The sequence below is a fragment of the Pipistrellus hanaki genome, assembly GCF_964339955.1.
Source record: "Pipistrellus hanaki genome assembly, chromosome: 17".
Lineage (NCBI taxonomy): Eukaryota > Metazoa > Chordata > Mammalia > Chiroptera > Vespertilionidae > Pipistrellus > Pipistrellus hanaki.
In genome coordinates this window covers 37,533,249-37,552,200 of record NC_140519.1, presented here as the reverse complement: position 1 = coordinate 37,552,200, position 18,952 = coordinate 37,533,249, and the positions used below count along the sequence as shown (strand labels likewise).

The 18,952-nt window shown below is 46.8% G+C and overlaps 1 protein-coding gene across 3 annotated transcripts in view; it reads left to right on the top strand.

The window, feature by feature from the left end:
* NIPAL2 (NIPA like domain containing 2) overlaps positions 1-15,557 on the top strand; it is a 65,050-nt gene extending 49,493 nt beyond the window's left edge. For 2 of the 3 annotated variants that reach the window (XM_084864590.1, XM_084864589.1), the window contains 6 exons: positions 578-674; positions 3,290-3,425; positions 5,342-5,430; positions 7,352-7,415; positions 10,551-10,645; positions 12,093-15,557. In XM_084864590.1, the coding sequence (XP_084720716.1) occupies positions 578-674; positions 3,290-3,425; positions 5,342-5,430; positions 7,352-7,415; positions 10,551-10,645; positions 12,093-12,205 (594 nt within the window). In that variant the 3' untranslated portion in view covers positions 12,206-15,557. The other variant, XM_084864591.1, reaches the window with a different exon arrangement.
* The last annotated feature ends 3,395 nt before the right edge of the window (positions 15,558-18,952 follow it).

Sequence of the window (18,952 nt, the reverse complement as noted above, 5' to 3'; positions counted from 1 at the left end):
TGTGGGTTGCAGCAACCCGCAGAAATCACAGCTTCTTTAATATTGATATTTTCACAGAGGGGGGAAAATGTTGCTAGAAAAAAATTAACATTAATTCATGCTGTTTAAATATTTTGTTCCTGGGAGTGCCATGACGTCTTAACATAAGACAGGACCCAGGGCAACTGCAGCCATTCTATGAATAATAGGAACCCGTGTTTTATTTATCTGAAACCTCAGAAGCGGATTTACAAAAAGTCATACATGAGTTTTAGAACTGATAATGACCCTCATCGCCCAACCCCACCCCACCAAAAATTAACAATCCGCACGCTCATCCATTCAGCTACCATGCTCTATGTAAGTGAGGAAGAGCTTGCTTCTCTCCATCAGTGGGAACTGTGGTCCCCGAATCCGGTGAGAAATGGAAGCCCGTGGTTGAGCAGAGGTTTTAAGTATTGTTTTCCCATGTTTATAATTGTCCTTAGGGATTCTAGTCACTTTACCAATTCTCATAACTTGCAAAATCAAAGAAATGTGACATTCTGAAGACTTTGTATAAAATAATTTATACTTGACTCTTTTGTTTGATTTCCAGATTTCAGAAATACTAATTTTCTGCGTTCTCCTATATTTCTATAAAAGAAAAGGGATGACGCACATTGCAATTCTACTAACCCTGGTGGCACTTCTAGGTAAGGATGTGTTTTGTTTCCTAATTTTGTAATCAGGCCATGCTAAGTCAGAAAGGAAAAATACTTGAGCATTCTATTCCTTTCTCACTATTTCTACTTTTCAACTCTGATTTATAGAAAGAAACTGAGTCTCATTTATGTAAACTAGACTTTGCATGTCTATTACTAAAATTGATATACATTTAATTCTTTAAAAATATATTTAACAATTTTTTACTTTTTGGTCATTATATTTGCTCTCTGAATACTTAGCATTTTTTTTCTTGGAAATAATTGAAAAATATAAAGATAGAAAAATAACTACAAGAGTATCTCCCCCATGTTAAGAATGACCTGGAGTTGAATGTTGAGGTTATAAGTGATTTTCATTTTTCTTTTAAGGCTTTTCTGCGTTTTCTAAGTTTTCTTAAACGAACATGTGTATTTGTATAGTTTTAAAAAAATTAGTTTAAAATTTATTCATAATCCCACTACCTAGAGTATGTAGGTTCTTCTAATCTTCTTTCTGCATAATATTTTATTTTTATATATACAATATTAGAATGAGACTGCATTACAGTTTTGTATTTTCATCTGTCCTCATCAACCACCCTCCCCCCACCAAAATAACATCTTAGAAGAACTTGATACCAGTCTAGAAGTAACTTTCAGAGTTATAATTTTTTTAAAATATATTTTATTGATTTTGTACAGAGAGGAAGGGAGAGAGATAGAGAGTTAGAAACATCGATGAGAGAGAGTCATCGATCAGCTGCCTCTTGCATACCCCTACTGGGGATATGCCCGCAACCAAGGTACATGCCCTTGACTGGAATCGAACCCGGGTCCCTTCAGTCCCCAAGCTGACGCTCTATCCATTGAGCCAAACCGGTTTCGGCAGAGTTATAATTAATAGTGATTAATCAGTTGATGATTGTGCATGCTTTGAAAATGCAATGATCAACTCTAGCAACTAATGGTTGGTTTAGCTGTTTGGTAAAGAATTCCAGTCTTGTTTTTATTTTGTGTTTAAGTATAATTTAACATCAGGTGGCTGTTGAATTAGATGATTTTTTAAAAGTCGGTGACCTTTCAGGGCTTTGGCAGTCCTGAGGTTCTGCGGCTAATGGAGCAGTGTGTTCAGCTGTTTCTCCATCAGCCATCCCTTTGGGAATCCAAGCTATTCAGACCACAGGGCCATAATCACATTGTGCTCTAATTACAAGCAACGGGGTTAGGAGGAAATCAGGGTCCCTCAAGAGCTAACTTTACAAACTTAAACCATCAAGTAACACACATCTCAGTAGATACTTGACATTGCCTAGATTCGCTGACATATGACTGTTGTCACACTCTGTAGAAAATATGTGAAAGGTCAGGTCAAAAGACATTTTAAAATGAAGAGAGGTGCCCAGTTGTAAGGGCCTCCTTGTTGGGATTGGCAGTTTGTTTTTAGAATTTATTACCAGGTCTCCTCTGTTAAGTGTGACTTATAACAGAAAGAAAATGCCTAATTTGGAAGTGTGCCCTAGTACCCTTCAAGTTAAAGTATACTTTCGGTTTTTGGAAAAGGAGATTCTGGAAGGCTTTTCCTGGTTGGAACACTTCACCTGCTATTTTAAGCACATCATATATATAATAGGTAACGTCATATATATATATATATATATATATATTCTTTTCAGAAACTAAAAGGAGTAAAGTTCAGATATATATGACCAGATATCAGCAGCAACAAAAACAGTATTTCTCCTTCCCCTTGCCTTTGACTGATAATTATGTTTGATTTCATGTAAAACTCTATTTTTCTGTAGCTTTCAGCTAATTTGTGGAACCATAAGTAACATATTTCAAGGGATCTAGACAAAAAGGAAGCCCTGTCTTCTTCAGTGTTTCCAGAAAATGCTTCATTGCGTTCACATTGATATAACCTTGTCAGGTCACTTTTTCTTTGCTGCTATTTGGAAACTAAGAAAAACGTGTTCCCATAAAGGGCAGGTTCCTCTTCAGCATAGAAAATGTGGAAACATGCTTATGTAAATCTTAGAGTTATGGTTGACTCTGAGAAATGCATCCTCAGCTCTGGTCCTGCTTCCTATTAGTGTCTTCTTCAAAAAAATATTTTAATGAAACTTCTAGGCATTTATTAACAAAGGGTTCATGCACAAACTAAGTACAACTCTTAGCCAACTCACAGAGTGGGTTGCTTTTCACTTTTCGGTCTTCTCATCTCTTTGGCTTTACATTTTTTTTTGGTATAGCTTCATAGTTATTTTCCCGTTAATGTCACATGGACAATCTGACTTTTCTTATCTTCTCCCTTCACTGTTTTCTCCTTTCCCGTCTATTAGTAATCATAACCTCTGTAGCATCCTTTCGACAGTTACGGCTGGAAAATAAGCATCTTGCTGCAAAGATAAAAAGCACAGTCCCACGGCAGATCTTCAGCTGATAGAAGCCAACCTGACGCCCGCCCAGCTTAAGCACCAGGGCTACTGCTTAGCTCGAGTCTTCATGCTTAACGCATAAGTGGGGTATGGACCCCTGTACCATGTACGCTTCCTGTATTTATTTCTCATCCTGTCTCAGGTATGTGTTTTATTTGTGTCCTTTTTTGTTTTTGTTTTGTTTTTCAGCCTCATTGACTGTTATTTCCGTGAAAGCCGTCTCGGGCATGATCACTTTTTCTGTGACGGATAAGATACAGCTAACGTATCCCATCTTCTATATAATGCTTATCATCATGATCACATCTTGTGCTTTCCAAGTCAAGTAAGTTAGCTCCCATGTCCTCACCCGTCTCTCAGCATTCCTGTGCTTCCCTGAGCGTCCGTCTTTCTTGGCTTCAGATGATAATTAAAATTAGATGCAACTGATTTAGAAGGGTGAAGGGTCTACGGCTTATCCTCAGCTAACATGCCTTGCAATATCCTTCACATCCAATAAGACGTTTTTACTGAGCGCTGCCTTCACATCTTGTGAGCTCTAAAGTGCAGCCATAATCCAGCTAAGTGCACTTTGATACTTTCCTGATGCTCTTCTGCTTGTAATTAATATCCACCGTACACAGGTTGTCATTAGCAATAAATCAAAGGGGCAGGTCCACATCCAGATCTCATTTCTAAGTATAGGAAATACATGAACCCTTCACCTTCGCTTCTTAGCTCATGCTCATTAATTGCCCAGAGATGGACGAAACCAGACGTTTGGCCGGGAGGGAAATCCTTTCCCCAGAACTTTGTATCTCAGGCCAGAATTTGCTTCGTACCCAAGGGATTGTGGAATGATTGTTTTATGTTTCTCTTGGGGCCTAATAGTGGTGACATGGAACATTTTTAATTTCTGCTCTCCCCGCCTATTCCCCCCCCCCCCCCCCGCCACCCCTCTGCTCCAATAGCTTCCCCTCCATCTCACATGGTGAGGATGCCTTTGCCTGCTAGGCTCTCGAATCAACCAGAAAGTCTTCTGTTTACCCCCAAAACGCTATGCAAAGCCACCGCCATCCCAGCGCCAGCGGGGAAGTCAGAGCGCACACTCGGGAAGGGATCGGTTCCTTTCTTAGTCCTAGAAGTCAAGCCCCATTGTCATGGGTTGGCTGTAGGCCCTGTAACTGGGAGTGCGGACAATTACTGGAGGAACCGATGTTTTGTCACCGTTTCATTAGTCATTTCCTTATAAGACTGAGTGTGCTTCTAATACTTGAGTCTTGCTTGTTTTGTCTCTTCCCTTCTTCTGAATTAATCAGGGCTGCTCTGCTACCTTTTAGCATGTAACGATTAGCATCATGATCCTTGACCTCTGCTTGATGAATTTAAAAGGTAGATACGGCACAGGTAAACTGCATTCTTATTGCCCTTGTTTCGGTCCCTGCACCTTGCATACTGGAGCTGTGTGAACACAGTGGAACTGTAGAACTGTGGCTTTCAGCTCTGGCTTGCCCATTAAAATTACCTGAGGAGGCTTAATCCATATATATATGTGTATATGTATATACACACATGTACGCATGTATATACTTGCATAGGCATACCTGGGCTCCGCCCACAAAAATTATTTTTTCCATTGCTCAAGAAGAGGACCTAAGCATTCATGCTTTTTGAAAGCACCCAGGTGATGTCAGTGCAGTGCACTGCTCTAGAGAATGTTCTAGTCCCTGGCGGGCAGCACTGCTGAGTGCAGGAACCTGAATTCGGTTGGTGGCCAAAGTGAGAAGCCGAGTTCCCCACATGTGCTCTGCAGCTGGAGCCCTCAGCATTGTTTTTGAAACATTAAACATTCCTTTTCCTTCTCCATCTTCTTTCTTGGCACGTGGCATGTCAAGGCATAAGCTATACTATTCCCTCGATATGATATTTAACAGATTCTAGGGCCTATCGTAATGAATCAGCCGCAGTGTGATACCAGTCCAGCAGCTTGAATTGCTTCCAACTCAAACTTCTGTGGCCTCAGAATATGATTAATTGCTTTTCATTGTTACTGTTGTTGGTTTAAACAGACCATAAAACCTGACATCTGATCTCATACATCAGATGCATATACGCTATGACTGCTGATTGGAAATGCCCTTTTACTGCACTTCCTCTCCCTTTGTAGTTGTAGCTGAAGAACATGCATTTCTCGATGTTATTGTTAACTTATTGCCCGGCATCTCTTAAAGCCAGAGCGTCAGTAAGTGCCTTCTGCTCTAGGTTCCTGAATCAAGCCACGAAACTCTACAGTACAGTGGCGGTGGTGCCCGTGAACCACATTTTATTTACAACCAGTGCCATTATTGCAGGTGAGTTTTGGCTTTCTGTACTCAGGTGTTCTACCCCCAAAACAGGCATGTAAGAAAATCAAGGAATCCTTCAGTTACCAGGATCTGTGTAACCCATATCCTCCCAGCCTCACACAGTGTCTGAGTTTCCTCCATCACACCCTCTAGGACAGCGGTCGGCAAACTCGTTAGTCCACAGAGCCAAATAGCAAAAGGACAATGATTGAAATTTCTTTTGAGAGCCAAATTTTTTAAACTTAAACTTCTTCTAATGCTACTTCTTCAAAATAGACTCGCCCAGGCCATGGTATTTTGTGGAAGAGCCACACTCAAGGGGCCAAAGAGCCACATGTGGCTCAAGAGCCACAGTTTACTGACCACAGGTCTAGGAACGCACGCTCTCTCTCTTAAAAATATATTTTATTGATTTTTTTTACAGAGAGGAAGGGAGAGGGATAGAGAGCTAGAAACATCGACCAGCTGCCTCCTGCACACCCCCTACTGGGGATGTGCCCGCAACCAATGTACATGCCCTTGACCAGAATCGAACCTGGGACCTTTCAGTCCACAGACTGACACTCTATCCACTGAGCCAAACAGGTTTCAGCCTAGGAATGCTCTTCTACTGTGTAAGCGAATGCTCTCCAAGGCTCTCTGCCTCCCAAGACAGCTCAGACCCGTTTTAAATTACTCTAATTATTTGGAGAGCTCTAATTGTTAGAAATTATTTCCTTATATTGGACAGCAATTAGCCTCCCTGTGAATTCAAGGCATTCATCTTAGTTCTGCTTTCTGAAGTCTTCCCTTTGCCAGCCCTGCTGGTGATGAGAGCAGTGGAAGGGTCCTCTTGTGTCTTGTCTTCGGGCCAAACATCCCAGGTCCATTAACTCTTCCCTCTCTGGCCTTCGCCACCTTGATCAGAGAGAGGGCCCAAAACAGCCCAGTGTTTGAGGAAGGCCAGACAGATGAGAACAGAAATTACTGCTTTTGCTGTGCTAGCCTCTATTTTTCTACTATTACATTCTTTTTTTTTTTAATATATATTTTATTGATTTTTTTTACAGAGAGGAAGAGAGAGGGATCGAAAGTTAGAAACATCGATGAGAGAGAATTATCGATCAGCTGCCTCTTGCACACCCCCTACTGGGGATGTGTCTGCAACAAAGGTACATGCCCTTGACCAGAATCGAACCTGGGACCTTTCAGTCCGCAGGCAGACGCTCTATCCACTGAGCCAAACCAGTTTTGGCTATGGACAGTTTTTTAATGTGTCAGACACAATGGTGTTTTTTAAAAAGTATGAAATTTAAACTTGGTTCCAACCCAAATACAGTAGAACCAGGTACATCACTCCTACTGTTTGGTTCTTTGGCTCATTGGATGAATTCACCAATATTGAGATTTCATTTCCTGTTGCAAAAATGCCTGTATTTTGGAGGTAGGTAGGGCTTTATCTGTTTCCTAATCGGCTCCTCTTTTTTTTTACTTCATGGCAAACAATGTGACTGCCAGTGGGCAAATTTTAAAAATTAATACATTTTTCTGGTTTCTCTTTGGCATGTTCACATTGCCAGCATCACTCCTCCTGTGCTTTGGGGCCATTATTAAGTAAATGGAGGGTGACTTGAGCACAGACTCTGCACTACCACATAGTCAGCCTAACAACCAAGATGGCTGCTACCTAAGTGTATATCCCTCCATGCTGCACAGAGGGATACCTCATGTCCCGGGGGTGTGGGTTTTCTTCATGCAACTCAGGACAGCCTGCAACTTAAAACCTATGAATTGTTTACTTTTGGGATTTTTCATTTAATATTTTTGACCCTGGGTAACAGAAGCCATGGCTAAATGGGGCCTCCTCTATTGGCGTGATTTGAAAACCAATGTGCAGCTTATTGTAAATATTCTTATCCTAAAATGTTGTCTTCTGTTCCTGTTGCAGGCATCATATTTTATAAGGAATTCCTGGGTGCGGCTTTTCTCTCTCTGTTTATATATTTTTTTGGGTGAGTAAATATCTGAAGTTCTATTACTTTTATGTAGGATTGTTGGCATTGCACATGAGGCACAGAAAACTGGAAAATTATAGGACAGACAAGCATCTCCTGGGCTCCTAAAGGAAATGTTTTTCAATTTCACACCCAACACAAGGCTCAGTGACTTTGACTTTGTGATGTAGGTATCTGCCTGAGGGTTCTGAAACATTGGGGACTTTCAGTTCCAGCCACTGGCTCCTTGTAGCTACTCCATGCCTTTCCATACTACAGCAGACCTGTCTCACCCTTGGGGAGCCCTAGGTTAGATCTCAAACAGGGAACTATGGACACCTCAAGGATCACCTAGCAGAAAAGACCACGATGGGCAGATCTAGCTTTGGACCTAATGCCATCAGATTGGTGACATCCCTTTCCCGGATCTGGGTGCCCAGCTTTAACCCTTTATTGCTGGGCATCATTGCCGACATCTTTGCAGAGGACAGGACTTTGATGGAGGATCACCAAGGTATAGGATCATCCGTTGGTTCCAAATGGCAGTCCAATAATGCTTAATGGTGCTTTTTAAAATATATATTTTATTGATTTTTTACAGAGAGGAAGGGAGAGAGAAACATTGATCAGCTGCCTCCTGCACACTCCCCCAACTGAGGATGAGCCGCAACCAAGGTACATGCCCTTGACCGGAATCGAACCTGGGACCCTTGAGTCCTCAGGCCAACGCTCTATCCACTGAGCCAAACCAGTTTTTGCTTAATGGTGTTTTTTCTTTATTAAGGTATTACATATGTGTCCTTTCGCCCTCACCCCCTAGTGTCTGTGTCCATTGGTTAGGCTTATATGCATGTGTACAAGTCCTTTGGTTGATCTCTCCCCCTTCGCCACACCCTCCCCTGCCTTCCCTCTGACGTTTGACAGTCTGATTGATGCTTCTCTGACTCTGGATCTGTTTTGTTCATCAGTTTATGTTGTTCATTATATTCCACAAATGAGTGAGATCATATATTTATCTTTCTCTGATTTATTTTGCTTAGCATAATGCTCTCCAGGTTCATCCATGCTGTTGCGAATGGTAGGAGTTCCTTTTAACAGCAGCATAGTATTCCATTGTGTAGATGTACCACAGTTTTTAATCCACTCATCTGCTGACAGGCACCTAAGCTGTTCCAAATCTTAGCTATGGTAAATGGTGCTGCTATGAACATAGGGGTGCATGTATCCTTTCTGTTTGGTGTTTCTAGTTTCTTGGGATTTATTCCTAGAAGTGAGATCACTGGGTTAAATGGGAGTTCCATTTTTAATTTTCTGAGGAAACTCCATATTGTTCTCCACATCCTCACCAGCACTTGTTTGTTGATAGCCATTCTGACAAGTGTGAGATGGCACCTCGTTATCATTTTGATTTGCATAGCTCAGATGATTAGTGACTTTGAACATGTTTTTATATGTCTCTTGGCCTTCTGTATGTCGTCTTTCGAAAATTATCTATTTAGGTCCATTGCCCATTTTTTGTTTGGGTTGTTTATGAGTTCCCTGTAAATGTTGGAATTAAACCCTTATCAGAGATAACATTGGCAAATATGTTCTCCAGTGCAGTGGGCTTTCTTGTTTTGTTGATGGTTTCTTTTGCTGTGCAGAAGCTTTTTGTTATGTAGTCCCATTTGTTTTTCTCTTTAGTATCCATTGCCCTAGGAGCTGTATTGTGAAGAAATTGCATTGGCATATGTCTGAGATTTTGCTCCCTGTGGATTCCTCTAAGATTTTTATGGTTTCCCATCTTACGTTTAAGTATCCATTTTGAGTTTATTTTTTGTGTATGGTATAAGCTGGTGGTTTCATTTTTTTTTTTTTTTTTTGCATGTATCTGTCTAATTTCCCCTACACCATTTATTGAAGACACTGTCTTGACTCCATTGTATGTTCTTGCCTCCTCTGTGAAATATTAATTGAGCAGAGTGGTTTGGGTCTATGCTCAATTAATATTTGACAGAGGAGGCAAGAACATACAATGGAGTCAAGACAGCCCCGGAGCTCAGAGGGCGTTGGAGGAACAGGGCAGAGGCCAGGGAACATCGTCCCTGGGGAAGGTGGCCTGTGCACTGGGAGGACAAGAGTGACCTTCTGCCAAAACCAGTCTGGCTCAGTGGATAGAGCGTCGACCTGCGGACTGAAGGGTCTCAGGTTTGATTCCAGTCAAGGGCATGTACCTTGGTTGCGGGCACATCCCAGTAGGGGGTGTGCAGGAGGCAGCTGATTGATGATCGATGTTTCTGGCTCTCTATCCCTCTCTCTGTAAAAAAAAAAAAAAAAAAAAATCAATAAAATATATTTTTTTAAAAATGACCTTCTCCCCAGACCCCTGGCCATGAGTGGCTTCTTCCCCTCCTCCTTCACCCTGGTCCCTTTAACCCGCATTATTACCTTTGTAATACAGCTGGATATCTTGGTATTGAAATCCCTCCTACTTTGTTCTTTCTCAGGATTGCTGCAGCTGTTCGGGGTCTTTTAATTCCAGATTAATTTTTGGAGAGTTTGTTCTAGGTCTGTGAAATATGCCATTGGTATTTTCAGGGGGAGTGCATTGAATCTGTAGATTGCATTGGGTAGTGTGGACATTTCATCTGGTATGCTGCATGACTGTTGTTATGCAAACTGGAGCCCAGACTACTCTCAGCATAGAAAACCCATCTATCTTGAAAACGCAATTTCATAAGATATTTGGGCAAGGCTAAACTTCTGGGATCTGGAAACTGTGACTGTTCTTATGGCCAAGGACAACTAAATTTCTTAGAAAATTAAAGCATAAATTATTTTTTTCTCTGTGTGTGTGTGCTCGTTTTGCATGCCAGTAATGGGTCTGGGCATGCATGGACAGAAAATGAGACTTAATGTCTACCCAAAGGGTTTAGAGCCTGAATTAGCCTCCAGATGGTGAAAAGCTGGGGCAGAGATTTGTTGGACGCTCTCCAGTGCTTGGTTCTGAGGACAAATATTATTGGCTACAGCAATTAAGACAAGTTTTAGGCAGCTTACCATGGGAAACAGGAAGAACAAAACCAGTGGAATGTATGCCATCTTGTGGAATAGGGGGCTGTTATTTAATACCACACGCTGTTTCAGCGTTCTGTGTTTCTGTTCTCCTTACAGGTGTTCTCTGTCATTCCTGGGTGTGTTTTTGGTCACGAGACATCGAGGGAAGGAACATCTGCCACAGTCTTACATTGACCTGGGGACTATTCCCGGTAAAAGTGTATATTCTTTCATTTACAATAGAAATGTTATCCTCATAAATTAATCATTGCTGGTATTATTTAGGGCAGTGGTCAGCAAAATGCGGCTCTCGAACCATGGTTGGCTGCTCTGTGGACTAGTGAGTTTGCCGACCACTGGGATAGGGGCTTAATCACAAGGAACAACAGCCTGCAATTATTGGAATCGAGAGACTAGGTCAGTGGTTGGCAAACTCAGTCAACAGAACAGCAAACTGTGGCTCGTGAGCTGCATGTGGCTTGCGAGCCACAGTTTGCCGACCACCAATTTAGGGTGTAAAATTCACGGAAAACAATTATTTTCAAAACATAAGCACTTAAAAGCATCACCTCTGGTGTTATCATTAACTGTGCTAATGTTCATCTATTTGGACGTCGGGTTTGCACAGAACAGGAGCTACAAAAGAACTGACCTTGTTCTCCTGATTTGGGTGATGTTGCCGATTTCCTCCGAGTTTCCTTAAACTGGGAAAGAGGAGGAGGGGAACCTTGTTCCTGGGGAAGGCGGTCTGTGCTCTGTGAGGCTAAGAGTGACCTTCTCCCCAGACCATGAGTGGCTTCTCCCCCTCCTCCTTCCCCCTGGTCCCTTTAACCTGCATCATCTTTCCAGTTAGCTCCTTCCTTTCCCCGAGAATCACTCTTGTTAGTCCTGCGGCCCACAGAAGCAATGTCCAGGACGAAGGACACCCTCCACTGTGTCCTCCCTTCTTTCCCCCCTCCCCCCTCCACAGTCTCCAGCTTTGCTAGGGGTCGGGGGTGACCTGTAGGGGCCTAGCCAGGAGTCCTGGTGTCCTCACAGGTTCCTCCACCGTTCTGTTGGGACCACGCCTTTGAAGCACAAGCCCTTAAAGCCTCGTCCGCCCGACTGAGAACACATGGCCCCGTGGACTCTGTGCTCTGTTTCCCACGTGAGCCCTCTGGTGGGCTGAGAGCGTTCGGGGCGGGAATTAAGAGCTGGCGTTCGTGGCTAGGTGTGCATTAGAGGTGGTGACCCGTGCGGTCAGAGGCTCGGTAGGAAATAAAGTTCACTTATTTTCAACTCCTTTTCGTTTTGCAAAGCCCCATGCATAGGATCGGTGGCGGTTAGAAGCCATTCTGTGTAGCCATGTGCGTTAGACTCCACCTAAAAGGAGACAGGACTCTGGGGAGCAAGCTCTGGAGATGGGGGGATGCATCGTGTTCACCTCCTGGCCGCCCCGGGCTGGTCTCTGTGCCCGGCGTGGCAGCCTCCGTGGGCGGGGAGACTGCCTTCTCCCGTGGACAATGCTGACCACTGACCATGTGGCGAGGGGCACGGGGGCCTCAGGGCCTTTCCCCTTCTGCGTAGAGGTCGACCACCCCGTCTAAAAAGGGGGAATTTACGAAGCCTTACGCTCCTACAAGAGCTCGAAGGATTTCTGTGTGATTACTATCTCCGCAGGGAAACAAACGCTGGATAAAATACAACCAGATTCAAACGGTTTATCCCGTGGAACCCCGCCTGATGGAAGTGACTCAACAAAGAGCCCAAGTGGAGAGAAGAAAGCGGTCTAAAGTGCCCAGAGCGATGGCTGTGGGCCTGTTACTCGATCCCACCTTCTTAAAAAGCTGCACATGTTCCATTTGTGTCAGCAGCTATTTATCGCTGACATGTGCTCGCGTGCGTTCCAGGTCTCTGCCCACCTCCATCCTGCGGACGCTCGGGCCCCCCTGCGCTCTGACAGTCTAATGTTCGCCTGGAATGTAACTTCAAGTGCCCCCCACCCCCGGGGCCTCTCCCGAGCCAGCCTCTGGCCGCCTGGAGCTTAACGAGGGCCTGGCTCCCCGAGCAGAACTGCCACGCAGAAACGTGCCCCGACCTGGCTGCTCGCAGCCTCCGGGGGTGCCGGCTGCTTTGCTTTAAAGAGATGCTTCCCCCCAACCCCACCACAGCCTGACTCCTGGAATACAGGTTTGAGAGCAATCATTTTTTTGAAATCTTTTCTTAGCCACCCCGTGAAGGTCTCTCACCTTTCTGTTCCTAAATAAGAACAGGGAAGCTGAAACCGGTTTGGCTCAGTGGATAGAGTGTCAGCCTGCAGACTGAAGGGTCCCAGGTTTGATTCCAGTCAAGGGCATATACCTTGGTTGCGGGCACATCCCCAGTAGGAGGCATGCAAGAGGCAGCTGATCAATGACGCTCTCATCGATGTTTCTAACTCTCTATCCTTCTCTCTTCTTCTCTGTAAAAAAACAAGATATATTTAAAAAAAAGAACAGGGAAGAACAGGGAGTCCTCTTTTCAGAAAACCAGCCCTACTATGCTCCTTCTTTAAACATGAAGGATACCTTTAAGTTCGGATTTACATGTGGCATTCCAAGATGGGACAGGCCAAACCTAAAGACCTTGCTGGCTTCTTAAGGAAAAAATACCTAAGAACTAGGACCGTTGTTTTTTAAAATAATACAGAATGGTGACGTTTCCTTCAGCTATTAAGATCCTATTACACTTGAATTGAAACTGAAGAAAAAGTTTCATATTCTTGTGCCTTCGTTTGCTTAGCTGTTATAATTTATCATGTGGGCTGTTATAAGTTATATGTTGTAACTCTTAACACGTCTCAAAAAAATCATATTTAAATTCCCGGTGATATTTTCACTAACACGGCGTTTCTCCCCTACGTCATTATTTCAAGCTTTATAAATTCGCCCAGGTAGAAGGAACAGTTCCAGAACTGGGGGCCCAGCCATTTAAACCCTAGACCAGTGGTTGGCAAACTCGTTAGTCTGCAGAGCCAAGTGTCAACAGTACAACGATTGTGACAACAGTAAAACGCCACTTTTTCAAAATAGACTTGCCCAGGCCTGGTATTTTGTGGAAGAGCCACACTCAAGGGGCCAAGAGTCGCATGTGGCTCTTGAGCCGCAGTTTGCCGACCACGGGCCTAGACAAAGCACACAGCCAGGTGGTCCATCTGAGTCTAGAGAGGAAGCCCGGGGCTCCTGTGCCCTGGAGGGCTTTTCTGTTGCCACTGGTCACAAATCAACTACGATCACATTTGCAGGCAGTGTCCGTCAATCATCATTTACTTATGAATCTACCCAATATTCAAACAAGGAGAAGAGAGTTACCCTTCATTGTAACCAACATCAAATAATAGGCCCTCTCCTTCAGGGCATTTCAAAACCTCCAGGTCACCTCTGACATGTCAGGACAGCGAGGTCCCAGCCCCTTGCCTTTGTGTAGCTTGGTGAACACAGCCCTATGGAGACTGTAGTTTTCATGGCTGCAGGTCTGTGAGCTGTGCTTTTGGTCAGACCCTGCTCTCCTCACCAGACCTGACCACAAAGGCAAGGCTCAAAGCTGTCACCAACATGTGCATGATAACCTGGAGCCCACGTCTGGCTTTTGAACTCCTGCCATTGTGGAAAGTGTCCCGTTAATTCGAATAAAACAGTCATAATTTTATGGCATGTTTGACTGAACTGGTCCAGCATGTTGGCACTGGCAAGCTCAGCTCGGGAATGTGTCTGGTGTCTTAACCTACAGGCTTCTGGTGACTCTTAAAACGGGTTCAAAGATGGGGAAACTATTAGTCTAAAGAGTTTTACCTGATGTAGGACTGAAAGGATAGCCACAGCCCTTGATGCTGAGCATTGTAGAATTCTGCTACAGATAAAAGCATAATGCCAATACTTTAAAAATCACCTACATTTGCATCTTTTTAAAAGTTTGGAGACATGACATTGACTCAGGTATATATAAGCAGTGGAGCAATGCTTTATGATAGAAGCCCAGGTAACATAGAAACTGTACTCAGGTCTAATTTCACTTTCCACCTTGCTGCTCCAAAATTGGGTGAATGAGACTTTCCATCGTGCCGGCTTATAAAGACGTTTTAAAATTACACAGTGCATGACAACCACCAAAGCCAACCCCGTCCTCCTCTTGGCACCATGAGTTGGGGACTTCTAGCCAACACCTGACTCATCTGACTAGTTGTCTAGACCAGGGGCCTGCTAACGCTTCCCTGAGAGACCCAGAGAGATGATGTTTTGGGTGCGTTGGCCATACCGTGCGGCCAGCTACTCCCCTCTGTGCTTGTAGCATGAAGGCAGCCACGGACGATACAGAAACGAGTGAGCATGGCTGGGCACCAGTAAAACCTGACTTCCGCCGGGACCAGTTTGGCTCAGTGGCTAGAGCGTCGGCCTGCGGACTGAAAGGTCCCGGGTTCGATTCCTGTCAAGGGCATGTACCTTGGTTGCGGGTACATCCCCAGTAGGAGGTGTGCAAGAGGCAGCTGGTCGATGATTCTCTATCCCTCTCTCTTCCTCTCTGCGAAAAATCAATAAAATATATATTTTTAAAAACACAAAAAGCCTGACTTCCCCACACAGGTGGCTGCCCTCGGGCTGTGGCTAGCCAACCCCCCCCCCCCCCCCCAGCCCCCCTGGCCTAGACGCCTCTGCCCGTGCTCCACGGCTTCCTTCTAGTTCCCTGGGCCCTCGGGAGCTCACAAGAGCGCCCTTTCACGGTTCATGACCAGCTAATGCGATGGGTGGGTGGAACCAGGTCTCCATATGTGCATCAGGACCTTCCTGCTTCTACGAGACACAAATGGGAGCTCTGAGGTCGTCACAGGTGCCGAAGCTTCTCTCTTACAGGCTGCGGTTCTTGTGTGTCTGTGTGTGTGTGTGTGTGTGTGTGTGTGTGCGCCACCACCTCTACGGGAGAAGTCTCCCCAGCCCCACTCTCCAACTTGCTCACAGCGTCAGAAATGGCTGGGAGTTACCTGCCCTGGGGCAGAGTAAAGCACAGGTCCTTACCACCTGGCTGTTTGTTTTCTGTTTAAATGTCTGCTTGCCCTGTACTGCTCTCACAACCTTGAATCACTTGAAAAAATGCAATAAAAAAACTTCTCAGGCAATGACTCAGAAGGTGTTTTTCCTTCACACACACACACACACACACACACACACACACTCCTGGAGATCTTATTTCATGGCAGAGAAAGAAAGGGAAAGAAACAGATCTCCTAGATGAGTGCACGTTAGTGCTATTGAAGAGTAACGGCGATCGTGTGCAAGCTCTGCTCCAAAAGCAGCAGGTGCACCAGTGGACATGACTCAGGGGGTGGGAACAGGGAGCCAGACTCCTGAGGCCAACAACCCGCGGCGTGCCTCCCTCTTCCAAGCACACAGCTCAGCCAGGAGCGGCGACTGCACACGCTCCGCCTCGCCGAAGCAGCCCCCCGTGCCTGCCAGCTCCATAGCGACCTTCCGCACGTAAAGGCAGCCGTTCCCAAAATCAGCTTTCCCCACAGCCTGCCAGACCGCTCCCCTCCCTCAAGCTCTGCGGCCGGTCCGAGAGGAGGCAGCCCTAGAACTGGGTAACCGGCTGCAAACCCGATCCGTGTGTCTGGCACCCGCGACCACGAGGGCTTTCGTGAGGTCGCTAGATACACACGCACTTGGAACGTTTAGGACAGAGATCTCGGAATGGAGCCTACCGGGACGGGATGGGGAATTTAGGATTGTCACGGCCGCCCATCTTCTGGCCCCGATGGTCAGCTTGAAGCAAAATAAGATAAAATTCCACACATACACGGTTCCCACGCAAATATAGGCCACCCCGGGCTATTCGACCTAGTGTTTCAGCAATTGTGGGCAGCGCAGGGAAAAGCCTTCCCGTCCAGGAATTCTTGAGTCCATCCTCTCTCTCCCCGCAGCCTCAGGGTCTCACACCACGGGCCATCCTGTGCCAGCGGAGGAAATCAGTTGCAGGATGAGCAGCCTGTCCAGGGAAGCATTCCTTTTGCTGGAAGGGAGGCAACTCCTCCTTCCGTGCGTGCGGGTCCTCCCTGAGGGTTCACGGGCCCCAACCTCCACCTCAAAGAGGAGCATCCGTCCGATACCCAGTCTGTGAGCTTCCAGGTCCACCCCCCTGAGCCCCCTGCTGCCAGGGATTTCATGGCGCCTCAGGCAGAGGCGAGAGAGCCTCTGAGTTCCGGGAAAGCATCTCCTCCCTGGCACTGGCCAGGGCCTGCCCGAGAGGGAGCCACCCAGCTGGTCCCCAGGGGGACGGGCCGGCCAGCAGGGACCAAAGCCACTTTGCAAGGTGGAGCCGCTGCTCTCCAGACACGCTGATCCTCCGGCGCGCAGGCACGCACCCGGCTTCTGGAGCCTTTCCCTTCCTGGTTCTAATTTGAAAACCAACCTCAGAAATGCGCTGAGGTTTGGGCTCCCCTCCCTCCCATCCGAAGCACCTCACCTAAGCCCTCTGAGTCTGAGCTCCAGGCACGCACGAGGAAGCGGATCGGCTCAGGGACTCCTGATCCAGGGGACGCGAAGCCTGAGTGGTGTGCCCGATGCTGGACCACTAACCCAGCTACCACCTGCCTCCATCGGAGCACGGGTCCCTCCATTCATTCATTCATTCATTCACTCAAGCACCGTGGGTCACTTGGCGTCATTGGGAATCTAAAAGCAAACTAGACGGGGAAGCCAGCTCTTCAGGAGCTTCCTGTCGGGTCAGAGAAACGCCGAGCTCCGTGCCCGCCCTCCAGGGAGTGCAGCCCTGAGTGGGCAGCCCAAGGTGTCGCCCTAGGAACGACCTGGGGGCAGTAGAGGGCATTGTCTCTTAACAGCACCCCCCAGGCTCCTGCCACAGCCCTAGGCCGGGCCAGGTATCCCAGGGTGAGTTGGCTCTGCCCTCGGGAAGGTTCGGCCATCCTTCCAGCCCAGGTGTGCCATGGCCACCTTCTCGCTTTGGCCTAGAGGTCTTCGGGACATAAGAAGGAACCCCCTTAAACACACACACACACACACACACACACACACACACACACACCAAGTCCTCGGCAGCTGCTGGGAAAGCCAGCCTTGGCAGGGCAGACATCTTTGCCCGAGCACAGCACTCCCCTCACTGGCCACCCGTGGGCCTTTCTCTAAAGCAAACCACCTGCTCCCGGCCCACCAGGCCCCAGCCTTCCACGGTCCCCACACTATGAGGAGGAGGAAGAGAAAGAAGAGGAGGGGCGGGGGAGGAGGAAGAGCAGGAAGAGAAGGAGAAGGAAAAGAAGGAGGTGGAGGAGGAGGAGAAGGAGGAGAAGGAGGAGGAGGAGGAAGGGAGGGAGGGAGGGAGGGAGGGAGGGGGGGAGGGGGGGAGGGAGGGAAAAGGAAGGAGGAGGGGGAGGAGAAGGAGGGACAGCCCTGGCACTGCCTGCTCCTGTTTGTGTTCACTGAGGAGTCTGCAGAATCCAGACTTCTCCGCCCAAAGCCGGGAGCGAAAAGAAGGCACCAAATAAAAATAGACTCCTGGCGGCTCCCGCACGCTCAGCCCCGCGCCTCCCGCACAGGCGGGCAGGGGCTTCCCTGACGTCTGGACAGAGGCCGCCTCCAAGGGACCCTGGGGAGGGACTCTCTCCCCCACGTTTCTCTTCCCCTCCCTGCTGCTGAGTGTGAGTTTATGGGATGGAGGAGTCTGCTGGGCTCATTTACAAATCTCCGTCTTCTGGCCCAGGTAGAGGGACAGAGGGCGGTGCTTGCTTCCGGCCCGCTGGCCTCGGAGGAAGGTGCCGGGGAAAGAGGAGGCGATGAACAGACACTGGCTGCGGGAAGAGGGGCCCGCGGCCTCCTCCCCACATGGCTCCTTCAGAACAACATGCACAGGCAAAGGCGACAGCAAAGGCTCAGGGACGAGACAGCATGGGCTTCCTTTCTGAGCAGGCTGAGCGGAGGGCCGGGCAGCAGCCTAACAATGCACGTGCCCTCGTGTCCTTCTGCAAACCAGGGAGCAAAGGTCTGACCTGGGAGCCGGCCCTCCCTGGGGCCGGGACAGGTCTTTGCTGCAAATGGGCATTTGGCCCTTCACCATGCCATGTACTGGGCACTTTCTCTCCAGCCTCCCTCTCCTGACGACTGCTGCACCACAGGAATAAAGTTGATAAAGTTACTACACAGCTCAATAGGCCAGTAACTATGGAAGAAGTTGAAGTAGTCATCAAAAGGTTCCAGCAAACAAAAGCCCAGGGCCAGACGGCTTCACAGGAGAGTTTTACCAAACATTCAAGGAAGAACTAAAACCTATCCTCCTCAGACTATTCCAAAAAATTCAAGAGGAAGGAACACTTCCAAGCTCCTTCTATGAAGCCAGCATCACCCTAATACCAAAACCAGATAAAGACAATACAATGAAAGAGAATTACAGGCCAATATCCCTCATGAACATAGATGCCAAAATCCTCAACAAAATTCTAGCAAATCAGCTCCAGCAGTACATCGGAAAGATCATACACCATGACCAAGTAGGATTTTTCC